Genomic DNA, 13,480 nt, shown 5'->3' on the forward strand with positions numbered 1-13,480 from the left:
CTACGGGCTGGAGGCGACACCTGTCAGGGAGTGTTGGGCGGGAGGAGTAGCACGAAGGCTTTATGTCCTCCCGCTGGGGGCTCCTCACTAGCAGGTGAGTCAGTACTAGAATACAACGGCAGCAACAACACACAAATGTGTGATTAAGTTGGGGTAAAAAGCGAAATAAATAATTAGATTTAGGTTAGAGCCAGCCATAGTCCAAGGGGAATCCCCATATAAATACATTAACTGTGGCCTCACATGTACAAAGAAATACGATATCAAGGGCCTGTGAAGGGAACTGTGATCACCACTGTTTCACTTAAATAGTGTTAGTTTTTAGCTGCTGATGTTGCATTGCCAGTAACAGTTCCTGAACATCTGAGCCACATATGCGCTACAATCCAGTGAGTGCGACCAGGACAGACCGCTGCTGTTGTATGCTCTTTCACTGTGTGTTTAACCTCCATTTCACTTTCAAGAAAAGAAAACCACAGCCTTTATTGGAACTAATGAACAACATAAACTGAGTTTGGGCTACGTGTCAGCTTTTAAGTGTACAAATATTTTGTTATGTGCTCAAGTATATGTACACGTGCACATAGGTCCACACATTTTATATGTCAGTCTAACCACGTCGGCAGCTCTGAAGCATCTGTGCAGCACCTGGGTTTAAGGAAGTGATGTTTTCTAAGCCATTAACTCCACTAAAGTGAAACAGGAAGTGTCTAGATCAGGCTGTGTACCATGCTGTGAGACTGTCTCTGCTCTCCCTCTGGGTTCCCCTTTACTCTGGGGGATCTGAAACCATGCACTCAAGTTACTCAACAGGACAAGGACGGACGCACCCCATCGCCAATACATCAGTACGCTTGTAGCATTAAGGGCTGCTTAGATTTACACAGAGTGATGCAGGAAGTCTGATGCTTCTTTGCAGTCAACACCTATTCGAATAGCATAGAGCGAGCACAGCCTCCATTCAATTTGCATTACACTGTAATAATCGAACGATGTAGCCTGATAATGTGTTGCAGGTTCGAGTCCCGATCCCAACGGCCTTTGCTGTGTGTCACTCCCCATCTCTCTCTCCCCATTTCATGTCAGCCTACTGTCATATCCATGATAAAGGCCCCAAATAAAATCGGAAAATAAATAAATAAATAAATAAATAAATATTATATTTTGCTCATCTGTAAGAACATTTTTGTTCCCGTGGTGGTTTTATCCTTCATTGCCTATGATTTAATCAAGCCAAAGAGAATTCTGAATTAGTATGCTATTAGAAAAAGACAGCAAGAAAGTATGAACTCAAATACATAGTACTGGTATGGCTAGAATCAACAACTGTCCAGTGGAGCTCCACACTGAATCAAAATGAGGAAGAACAGCCTGAAAGTAATCAGCATCTGTACGCATCAAAAATAGATGAGAGGAAAACGGAACAAGCTAAAAAAGAAAAGTGCTGCGTCTGCAATTTCCTGAGTCAGATCTGGCTGAAAGATCAATGTGTGTTGGGTTGATGTTTAAGCCAGAGGGATACCTCTGTGTATCACAGAGGTATCCCAAGATTTTTCCTCCAAATGAGAAATGCAGTCTTGTCTTTCACCCTGGGAAGCAGGCTCGTTAAACCATATACTCCTCTACTCTTGATTTGTGGGAGCACACCAGTAGTGGGCTGATGGCCTAATGGTTTGAGGTACACTGAGGGGCTCATTCAATGCAGACATTTTGAGATCTTTATTAGACAAAGACAGGTTTTGATTTCCTCATATTGAAATTAAAATAATCACACGTGTGAAGTAAGGGGTGCCTGGTAATGTTTGTTTAAAGTGCTCTAAACAAACATTAAAAATAAAAAATATGACGTAATTTCAAAAGCCAAACTTTTAGCGAGTAGCGACCCTCAAAAAAGGAAGAACACTGATCTTTGAAAAACAACCAATCTCTTCCTATTTAAACAAACAAACAAACGTACTAATAACATTAATACAAATCTGCATCTATAACCACCATAACGTAGATAGGAGCGAGGACTGGAAATGTATGATTGCTGTACAGTTGCCTACAGTATATCAGGCACCAGAGGCAGCACAACAGTTAAGGTACAGATATAGGATGAGAAAAGTACTATTGGAAGAGTAAACACTCACAAATTACAGAATCCTAGTGTAAGGCAAATATGCCACGCCTGCAAAAATGCATGCAATGTTGTTACAACATCACAGAAATACACTGATATCGTTGCAGAGTCAGCATAGTACTATAAACAATATAGTAAGCTAAGCGCACAGTGTTACTGCTGAATAGAATACACGGTGATAACAGCCTCTGCACACACTGCCAAAACATTTTCTCTTGACTAAGCAGAGTGGCCATTGCGTACCTCGTTGTAAAATCTTCTTGGCTTGAAATATTAGCAGTCACCATCACCATACCATCTGGACCCATAGGGAGAATGCCTTGCTAATGTACTTTTACCGGTATCACCACACAAGCTCTCACAGCAGAACCATTATCTCTCATGATCTCTGCTGGATTTAGTGTGGTGGAGGTGAGATGGCTTTGGCCCTTCACGTACAGAATATTTAGTGCAGCTGGGCTCCCCAAGGGCCCACACTTCCTGTTCTGAAAATGTCGAAGTTCTCCTCCGATAAACAAGCCGGTCAAAGCTGTATCTCAGAGATGCCTGCTGCCTCTTTCTCATCCCTTGCTGTGCTCCTTGTACACTGAGTGGGAGGATTCCATAGAAACGCTACCATATTATGGAAAATAAATGCACTTGTGAATGTTCTGACTGAGCAGTGTAAAATCCACCCTGCAATATCACAGTCCAAGTCCAGAACACACACTATTGAGCATTAAGCTTTGTCTATAGGACTGTTCTCTACTCTGCAGCCTACTGGTTTAGTAGCCTACACAGACCAGTGGCATGAAAGCTATTTGATGGACATTATCTGTTGTTTTTTCTATATCATACAGGCAAAAAGACAAATGACAACAGGGTCAATGTTCTTTCAGCAACTGTGAGCAAATGTCTGACAACCATACTGTATGTGGATGTCATTGTCATCTAAAAACACGAAAGTCCAACTGGAAAAATGAAAATTATTTAATGTACTTTATTCATGTATTACTCTTTTTGCTTCGAATTCATCTCCCAACACAGGGATAATATTATTGTTTTTGGATTATGTTGCATGCAGCGAGTGAACCAGACATGAGTGTCAAGACCGTATCTCTGCTGTTGCTCCGACTAAATGACTCTGGCTCAGAAGACCCATTTATAGAAACGGCAGCATTCCTTGCAGTTAGTGAGTCAGGACTACGATTCTTCACAAGTATGAGGCCCACTTCCTGGACTTTCTTGAAGTAAAAACAGTGGAGAGGAAAAGAGGCCTAGTGTTACCTTCCTTCACAGCAAAATGAACTTATACGATGTAGTATAGTATACTATAGTGCAGTGATAATGAACTTATACGATGTAGTATAGTATACTATAGTGCAGTGCAATTGCCAGGATTTTGCTCCGCTGGGATTTGATACATTACACCCGTCATGATGGGATGAATGGAGAAGAAAACCCAAATGCCAAATGTTAGATTGTAACCGCCTACTGTCTCTTCAGGAAAACAGAGGTGGCACTGCTCTCCGAACAGACCGACCCACAACAAGAGAATTGGACTTGGATTGGATTTGAAGTCAGTGCTTCAATTGGTCTAGCTTCACTTATATATGCAATTAGAGGCTCCTCAACTGCAGCAAATGACATGACTCTCTGGCAGTATGCAGACCCAGCCAAGCCTTTTAGGGAATAGCTTACTACAGCGATTCCCAACCTGCGGGCTGTGAGGATATTGCAAGTGGGCCCCAAAATAATTGGCAAAACACTAAGATAAAACATCTTTCAGAAAGAATACCTTGAAATATTTTCATTTTGTATACTACGTTAGTTCCATTGATCCAAGCCGAAACACAATTGATCATTAAAACAAAAATGCTTGAGGGCCCACTCATCTGACCACTTACACTGCATCACTTACACCATTTAAGACGCAGCTGCCGTGTTAAGTGGTCATATGGGTGGGCTCAGCTCTCACTGACTGCTCTGATATCCTAATGTCTGTCTCTGTGTGTGCGCGTGCGTGCGTGCGTTAAGCAGAATGGATGTTAATAAAAGTGTGAGAAAATAATTAGTCTCCCTCGGACAGTCAGTCCAATAAGAGTTACAAATCTATGACTAATGACTATTAGCTGTCAGCGAGGTTACACTCCTTTGGTAACAACTAGCAGGTGTCCTGTTCCATTAAAAACCCTTTCAACCCCGCCCGTGCTCCGTCAGTGGCTTCGTGATATAATGTCCTGTCTCGAGTTGGAGATGTTAAGGTTTTCAATTGCCGGCTCTGAGAAAAAGTTTTACAAGACCTGGGGCCCGTTTATGACATTCTACCACAACACACAAACTGCATAGTGTGCCGTGCCTATGCCTCGGCCAACGCCAAACCACAACAGAAACAAAATCTGCTCTATGAAAAATCTGCTTTTTTTATTTTATTATATTTTTATTTTTTGTAATTATGTATGCATGTATTTTGTGTATGTGTGTATGTATATATATATATATATTTATTTTATTTCCTCCAGACTGTTCCGACTATCCTTGGGATTGTGGGTGGGGGGAGGGTGGGATAGGGGATTGAGTTTTATTTTTATATTTTATGTGTCTGTCTAATACTTGCCCCTGGGCTATTGTCGAAAAACCTGAATAAAAAGATTTTGAAAAGAAAAACCCTTTCAACATAGTGGCCTTATTTCGGGCACATCATTATAGGCGAAAAATTCACAGCGCGACGCGTTGTGAGCTTGTGGGTCGGCTATTTTCAATGTAAAAAAAAAACAAAGTGGTTACAAAAATCTACTTGGATACAAAACAACACGTTGTAATACTGTGAAAGTGACTGGTGGATTGTGAGACTGATCAGCCAATGAGGCCAGTGGACAAAGTTCTCTACCCTGGCTATTAGCCTTCTATTCATTCATAACTGACATGGGGAATACCCACTGGGCCTCATTATTCTACTTAGTCCTACACCACGGATCAATACAACATCAGCACCTCCAATGCTGAGAGCAAGTCATTAACTATAGTTCCATATGCCCTTGCCTTGACTAAGACCTTCCAATTTTGGCTATGAATGAGAGCTGTGTCGACATTACGATCTACACTTCTAGAGTGAAACCACTCACAATCAAAAGAAGCAGCAGAAGCGTATGGTGCACAGCCAAACAGTATCACAAAAGTTGGAAGAAAGCCAGCACTCAACAATCTAAAATGTATTTGCCTCATATCCGGGACCAACACAAACCGATGCATTTCAGCCGAGCACTGAGAGCTGAGAACATTTACAGGGCTTGACTGCAGTGCAGTGAGCAACTGATCCCCTATAAGGAGGATTACACATATTAGTGTCTTCTTAAAGGACATGTCACTGCTTACCACAGCTGGAGAAGGTGAGTCCAATGCTTGTTCTTCACCCCACCCACAACTCAAATATGCTATAAGCATCACAAGGGAGGACAGGCGTTATGCACATTAATGTTTGTGTAAAACTCAAAAGTTTCCAAATGACCGCATGCACACAGCAACAAACAATACAGTCATGATCTGGCCTAGAAAAGTGAACTGAGGACACCTTGAATTCCCCTCCCTTACAATGACACATCATATGCTGCGCATGCTATTCATCTTTATTGTGCAGACTCAGATGAGCAGGACATGTCAAGGAGACCATCGGGCATATTGAATCATCCAACTTGCACAACTGCAACTGGACTTGGGCCGGCTCAACGCATACTGTAAGGCTGGGCTAAAAATAACACACCTGAATTAAGTGCTCAGCAGAGGACAGCAACACAGGAGGAGCGGCGATAATGACGAGAAGGAAGCACAGTCACTGCTCTAGGCCTTCTGAGGACACACTAGGAGAAAGAGTTCCAGAGCACGAGTGATGCCACGGGTTGAATCTAGAGTTGCAACATCAGCCATTGACAATCCATCGAAACAGAAAAGTCTGATCTCCTTGTATTAAACAACGTTAAACTCACTAAGTTGCAGCTGTAAGGGAAGCTTGAATTATCCTCTTTTAATCTGCAAAGTGTTTGTTTCATAAATTCCATGCTGTGTCAATTGTTTTTAAGTGTTGGAGTTTGGAAGCGCTCGTCGGAAGTCACTCAAATGTCCTGCGTACCACCTGCTTCGAATTTGCACATAATGCAGGAAACAGCAGCACAATGTGCTAATGAAAACGAGTGCTTCCAAACCACAACACTTAGGGAAAAGTGAAGTGGGGGGCACTCTTATCGTCATACATCATCACATTCCGGCGAATCACAATTGGCGTCTTCAATTTTCTGCCCTGACTTTTAATCCTCACTGGGTGCATCCACAGTAGATTCACTAAGATGCCAGTTGCCGCTTAGAGCAGGAGTCTCTTCCGGGTTTTTAAACAGCTGGTGGATGGAAATGAAGCTCCACTCACACTGCAACATGCAGCGTCTGCAAAGCGTTTCCGGCCGACGCTGCAAGTTGCCGCATGGGTGGAGCTTCATTTCCATCCACCAGCTGTTTAAAAACCCGGAAAAGACTCCTGCCGCTCGCGGCATCTGGCATCTTCGTGACTCGACTGTCTGGATGCAGTCAATACGTACTTTTTATAAACAGAAAAAATGGAAAATGAAATTCCTTAAATAAAAATAAACTTAAAAACGTTTAAGTACAGAAACAAGCACACAACCCCAACACATTGCATCGTGACGTGTTGTGCACGTGTGCTTGAAGATGTGCACTATTTACACTAGTTTGGGTCCCAGGGACACGTAACATTTTTCTTCTGAGTCTCAAGCTAAAACGTTTGGGAACCACTGCCCTAGAACATCAGCTAAAGACATATTTATAGTTATTTCCATTTCTTGGAGGGTTAGCAATGAGGAGAAAGAAACGAGGGATGTAATTATCTACAAGCGCTTAAATGACTAGTGCTCTGCTGCTGACATCTGAACTCTTAACCCACAATGATCAAAGGCACATGATAAAGTAATAGGTTTGAGTAATGAAGAAAGTACGGAAAATAAAACTAAAATAAAGGTGTTGTTAGTTAGTCTTTTGATAAACAACAGTATAACACATACCCTTGGATGAATTGAGTAGTGGACATTTGGACAACAATGGAAGCATGAGCCCCCTGTGTCAGGATAGCGGAATGACAGAACCCAAAAATGCAGAGCCACAAACAAGATTCAAAATCCAAAGATTTATTAAGCCCAAGGCAGTAAATGTAACAAACAAAAAGTTGTAGCTTGTAGCTGTACACTCAGGAAACTCCGGAAAGCCCAAAGGCCAAACATTTCAAATGTACAAATAATACTAAGAATGTCCAAAGGGCAAAACTCTACAGAGTACAAGGCAGTAGTTAGAGTCCAAAAAGCAAACCTTTCATGAAGCATAAACCAAAGAACCAGGAACTTCAGGGTACAACACAGGGACAATGACGAATGTTCTGACGGTGAGTGTGTGCAAAGAGTCCAGTTATATAGGGAGCAGGTAAATTGGCAAAATGTTCACAGGTGGGCTGACGAGGGAGTTGGAGACAGGTGAGTGAAAGGGGACTGCAGTGTGAAGGAATGGAATGTGGGAGTGGCCAGGGAGGAGACATGGTCTGTGGAGTGACAGACCATGACACCCTGGAGCTTTTTGTTATGCTTTAAGCATAACCTTTGACTGTAGTACCGACCTGTAGCTGTTATCAAGCTTATTAATAATAATCAATGTCACTGGTCGTCAAATCATCAACTAATAAGAGTGGATCCAGCTTGGTGGGCAACAGCAACCAACAGTCATTAAGACATGACTCCTTCAAAACTGCTCTCAAAGGGCACCTGGACAGCTGCAATTTGAAACTGGCCCCGTAAAATCTGAATCCCCCCCCCATCACCCACCCCTTTTCCCCCGCACTGTATGTTTTTTTCCCCTTTTTACCTCCTCTATGATGAATTTATGATTTTCTGTTTTTGGCTATATAGAAGTGTACGTCTCTAAATGTTTTGATGAATTGAAAATGGTGGGCCCTATTGTAAATAAGTGGAAATTAATGCTTTAAGTATGGTGTCGTCCACTCATAGTTAACAGTTTCTGTATTGAGTTGTACTTGAAATGTAGGCCTACTGTAATTCTGCAAACTGTTAATAAATATATCAATCAATCAATCAATCAATCAATCAAGCATAGCAGCAGGGGCAACAACAATTATTTGACAGTTCCCATTCCAAACACGTCACTGACACTTGATTATTTTTTAATTTCAAAGACCCCACGCTGAGACCCCTGTGTTACTGTACTATAGATGGTCAGTGTGCGTTTTTCTGCACTACTAGGATAAGGGGTTATGAAGTGTCCACTGTCCACGTGACGTCGATATGTGCTCTTCTTCTACACAATTATTTTAAGCAAGCAATGTGACCACATTGCTTGCTTCAAATTATAATAATAATAATAATAATATTATAGTAGCCGTTTGGTCGTGAATGAAAACGCCACCCAACAACGGTGGGGAGGTAGGCTAACAGCATGTTCACATTTCACACTATCGAAGTTTACCGCTTCAAGAATGAATCAACAACATTAATTGGAAAGGAAGTTGAAAGAGAATTTTCTGTGGCTGTCACTAAGGCAACAAGCGGTTGTGTTTCCAAACTCATTTTCTGCGTTGGCGCGCTGCTGCTGTCAAGATACTTCAATTAAAATAAAATAAAGAGTGAAAATAAAACTGAAAGCTGATTATGTGCCACCTGAATGGTTTCAATAAACAAACGGTTATCTCTCTTAGTTTGTAGTACACAATAAATACACTTATACACACAATTGACATTTGGCACAAATGACAACCGGAGCGGATATTCGCGCAGAGACACAGCAAGAAAACGAGTGTTTGATGATCTCACCTGTTCAGTATTATATTGCGGCTGTGCGTGTGTTGCCTTGCTGCTGCTGTCAAACTCTCCCCCGGTCGGCCCAACCAAAAAGGTGCCACTAGGTGGAGCGCGCGAGTTTGGTGCAGTGCTCACGTGGACTTCTGGGCCGTGTAGTTCTTTTAGACCCCCAATCATTCCAATAATATTTGTATTCATATTGTTATGTCCTGTCCAGCAAAAAAAACGACAATGTGGTGTAAATGCATTGGTGAGATCTCATCTAGCCCTCCCTGCTGTGAAATGCAATGCACGTCACGAGTGTCCGCCAACGCGCTCAAGGTCACCTGTCATCGCTCTGCAGTGTCACATTGTGTCGAATCTGCCGAAGCTAATAAGAATACACGTCACAAAGGAATCACTCATTTATTGAATATGTACATGCGCTTATTATAAATTAATTTTGTTGAAAACACAAGTGGGCATGTCATCGTGCTACGACGCTACACGTGTGTCGAATCTATATTTAATTTTTCATAACTGCATTTACATAACGGACCAGTGTTGCCATGTCTGCTTGTTATAAGCGACATTGAGCTTGTCTTTGTACAGCTGCTTGTAAATGGGCTTGTTTCTAAACTTGGGCAGTAGCTTTTGGGCTTGTTTCCTAATGTTTAAATCGTGGTTCTCAAACATTTTCATGTCAAGGACACCCAAATGTATACATTTGTAGATTTTGTACACAAACCCCTGCTGCCTCCATGATCTAAAAGTATTTTGTGACACATGCATCATTCATGCATCGGATTTGTGTTGTTAAAATGTTTCAAATGAATATTCAAGATTTTGTTTTGAAAATAGCAGATCTACAAGTTCACAAGGCGTCGCGGTGCGTTTTACTTTTAAAATATCTGACGGTCATTTCGCTTCTTTTGGTCTCGTTTTGTATGGCAACACTGTAACAGCCTCTCATCGGAAAACATGGCGGCGTCCATGGATGCTGCAAATGCTCCTGTCTCCGACTTACAAGGCTCAGCCTCGACTAGTTCGAGCGATGATAGCCAACATTTTCAGTATAGCGTACTCTTGGAACATCTTATAGGCGAAAAGAAGCAAATCAAGGACCTAAATCCCACTGTTATGGGCGGCCTGCCGGTGCCCTACAAGAGTGACGACCAGAAGATGATCGAAAGAGGAATGGAGAGCTGTGCCTTCAAGGCAGTCCTAGCATGTGTTGGAGGTCGGTACATCTTATATCTTATAACATATTACGTGTGTGTGTGTGTGTGTGTGTGTGTGTGTGTGTGTGTGTGTGTGTGTGTGTGTGTGTGTGTGTGTCAGTCACCTGGGATGTCAGTTTCAGTTGTGCCTGTGATGATGGTGAGGATCATTTATTTAAATGTCTTGATGAGTTGAATACACAGGACCAAAATGTAAACAAACCTTAACAATCATTATAAAATCTGTACCTCTTGCTCTCTAATATTTTCAAACTGTTAAAGTATTTAATCAATACATCAAAAAAAGGGCATACTAGTCCAGTAATAGTTTATTTAGGGGAATGATGTACCTACCCACTAATGTGCAGTTACATTTACTAATCAGATTCATTGTTTGCTGCAGGTTTTGTCCTTGGAGGAGCTTTTGGAGTTTTCACAGCAGGCATTGACACCAATGTTGGCTTTGACCCCAAAGACCCCCTGAGAACACCAACAGCAAAGGAGGTTCTCAAGGATATGGGCCAGAGAGGAATGTCATATGCTAAGAACTTTGCCATGATTGGTGCCATGTTCTCCTGCACAGAGTGCATTATTGAATCGGTAGGTTACCGCTATCCTTTCACATCATGTGAAAGTTACTGTCCATGAAGATGATAAGTGAGCCTACCTACACCACTGATTGCTGAATTCACCTCAATATAGATGCTATTAATAATAGAGGCTATGTGCATGACATCATCGTACATGGTACTCAGACCCCTTTTCCACCGGTTGATTCCCAATGGTTATTTTTGGTTCTTAGTCCATGTCCCAGAGCTCCAAAATTGGTGGGAAAAACTAGACCTATATTAAATTGTTTATAGGATCAATACAAGTAAATTAATACATAACCCTTCCACAGTAGTAGCTTTTTCATATTTTCGATTATTTTGCACATTTTCCTACATAATGCCTCATTTGCATATTTAAATATGTAAAATGTGTAATACAATAAATCATTGTCTTCGTGTAAGTATTCAATTGGGGAAGTTTCATGGTGATAACAATCTAATATAGGTATGGTTTTGCCCACTCAATTCATAATTAATGTTGTGAATTGAAGCTCTGGCTCATGGACTAAGAACCAAAAAGAACTGAACTGGTTCCCATTGGGAACCAACGGGTGGAAAAGGGGTCAGTGGCAAAAAACGACTTTCTGGCCTTGACAGCCCATGCATCCAAACAGAAAATTTGGATAGGATTTTTAAACTCACCAGCATTGTAGCTGTATATGGAAAGCTTGAATTATTCTCTTTCTATGTTTTTATTTCATAAACATCCAACATACAGTAGATATGGACTTTCGGAGTGCTTCCAAACTCCAACTCTGTCCCGGTGGAAAAGTGATGCATGTGCATACTCTATTATACACAGTAAAACTCAGTGTTATCTCCGAGAGTGTACAAATGTTAGATTTATACACTCAGTTACAAATGGATAAATTAACACTGATTCTAGTGTGTACAGTACAACTACTGCTACTCTCCACTTGCACTAGAATTTTTTTTGCCTCATTTTCTTGCTATTCTAACCACTGTGACTGAGAATAGGGATGTCCCGATCACGTTTTTTTGCTCCCGATCCGATTCCGATCATTTGATTTTGAGTATGTGCCGATACCGATAATATTGATGCCCTGCTTATGCACCAATAGCCCTAAAGTGATTTAAAATACAAATACTACTGTAGGCATGCATATATATATATATATATATATATATAGAGAGAGAGAGAGATCTGAGATGCTATAGAATTCATGTATTTTTTAACTGCCTAATTTTATTGGGAGCTTGTACGATAAAGAAGTTCACCCTCTCGTTTACACCTAGAACCTGAGATGTGACAATAAAGTTGAATCTGAATACTATATAATGGAGGCTATGCGCATGACATCATCATCCTACTCGGAAGTTATGCGGGAACACTTACTAAGTGGCAAAAAACGACTTTCTGGCCTTGACAGCCCATGCATCCAATAAGAAACGTCTGATTGCATTAAACGACGTTTAGCTCACTTTGCCACTTGAATTGCCACTCACCTTATGCATGCGCATACCTCTATGAAGATGACTTAACCCATTGATGCCTGATGCAACGTATACGTTGTTCTACCCTTGATGCCGGCGCGCTCCCTGCGTCTCATCAGCTATTGCTATACATGTAGCAACATAACTATTTAAAAAATAATTAATCCGAATTTGAAGGTTTTTAGAAACCTTAGGTCAGGCCCTAGAAGGCGTTTCCAGATTCGGCCTCAGGCATCAATGGGTTAAACAATAATTTTGAGAATGTCTGAGAACACTGTAAATTGTCAGGTAAATGAATGACAAGTTGATTTAGTATAGTCTCCTTAGCAACTTGGAACTAGAATGATATTTGCTTTGATGTGTGCCAGCTGATGTACTGTAGAGCGACAGACCACCAGATATGTTGTAATTATGTTGTATAACTCAAGTTACTCAGGCATTTATTGGTTTTCATTGTATTTATTGTGGCAGTCCCACCTTGTTTGGCTAGAAATAATTGACTAGTAGTAACAGTATGTTTCCCTCAGTGGTCTCATAGCACCCTCTTGTGGTGTTATGGTTTACTGTTACCGGTATATGTTTTTCTGGTTGTATGACATGCATGCAAAATATATTCCTGACAACACTGATTTGTTCAGAATCTGAGTTTTTATTACCTGATGAAAAGACCATGCCTTATGTTTACAGCACAGAGGAAAATCAGACTGGAAGAATGCAGTTTACAGCGGTTGTGTTACTGGGGGAGCAATTGGATTCCGTGGTATGTGAACCTGCATGTGTCGTCCTTTGTTTAAAAAGCAGTTTCAGTGTTCCTGTGTTTCAGTTTTGTTCTGACATCTCTTTCTCTGTTGTGCAGCTGGTCTGAAGGCAGGCGCACTGGGATGTGGAGGCTTTGCGGCTTTCTCTGCTGCTATTGAGTATTACCTGCGATGAGCCATCAGGGATTTCAATGGACATTAAAAACAGAAGAAAACTATGGACCAGAAAAACAGACTTTTGTACATAATAAAATGTATTTACATGTTATCAGTGATAGTCAGTAAAGTGTTCACATGTGCTAGAACAGAAATGGATGCTGTTTGAGAGGTTGAGTACAGCACTGCCTGCTGTATTATGAGCATTTGACTATAAAGGACTTGAAGTGATGTTTGTTGGTGTGTTTGTTAAATGGTACACAAGCAAAATAAAAATCTTGAGGAGGATAACAGGAACACAGAAATAATTGATGCCGTTTAAGGACAGTAGACCTGT

At 41.2% G+C, this 13,480-nt stretch overlaps 2 protein-coding genes across 2 annotated transcripts in view; one reads left to right on the forward strand and one right to left on the reverse strand.

The window, feature by feature from the left end:
- specc1 (sperm antigen with calponin homology and coiled-coil domains 1) overlaps positions 1-9,099 on the reverse strand; it is a 99,057-nt gene extending 89,958 nt beyond the window's left edge. The window contains exon 1 of the mRNA XM_079508288.1: positions 8,977-9,099. The gene's annotated coding sequence lies outside the window, so the exon portion shown is untranslated. The remainder of the gene's footprint in view (positions 1-8,976) is intronic.
- A 798-nt stretch (positions 9,100-9,897) lies between these two features.
- Positions 9,898-13,374, forward strand: timm22 (translocase of inner mitochondrial membrane 22 homolog (yeast)). Its single transcript, XM_079507304.1, has 4 exons — positions 9,898-10,183; positions 10,567-10,763; positions 12,917-12,989; positions 13,086-13,374. The coding sequence occupies exons 1-4, from the start codon at positions 9,925-9,927 to the stop codon at positions 13,160-13,162; spliced, it is 606 nt and encodes a 201-aa protein (XP_079363430.1). The 5' UTR covers positions 9,898-9,924; the 3' UTR covers positions 13,163-13,374.
- Positions 13,375-13,480: the final 106 nt, after the last annotated feature.

This window comes from Electrona antarctica, assembly GCF_951216825.1.
Source record: "Electrona antarctica genome assembly, chromosome: 8".
Lineage (NCBI taxonomy): Eukaryota > Metazoa > Chordata > Actinopteri > Myctophiformes > Myctophidae > Electrona > Electrona antarctica.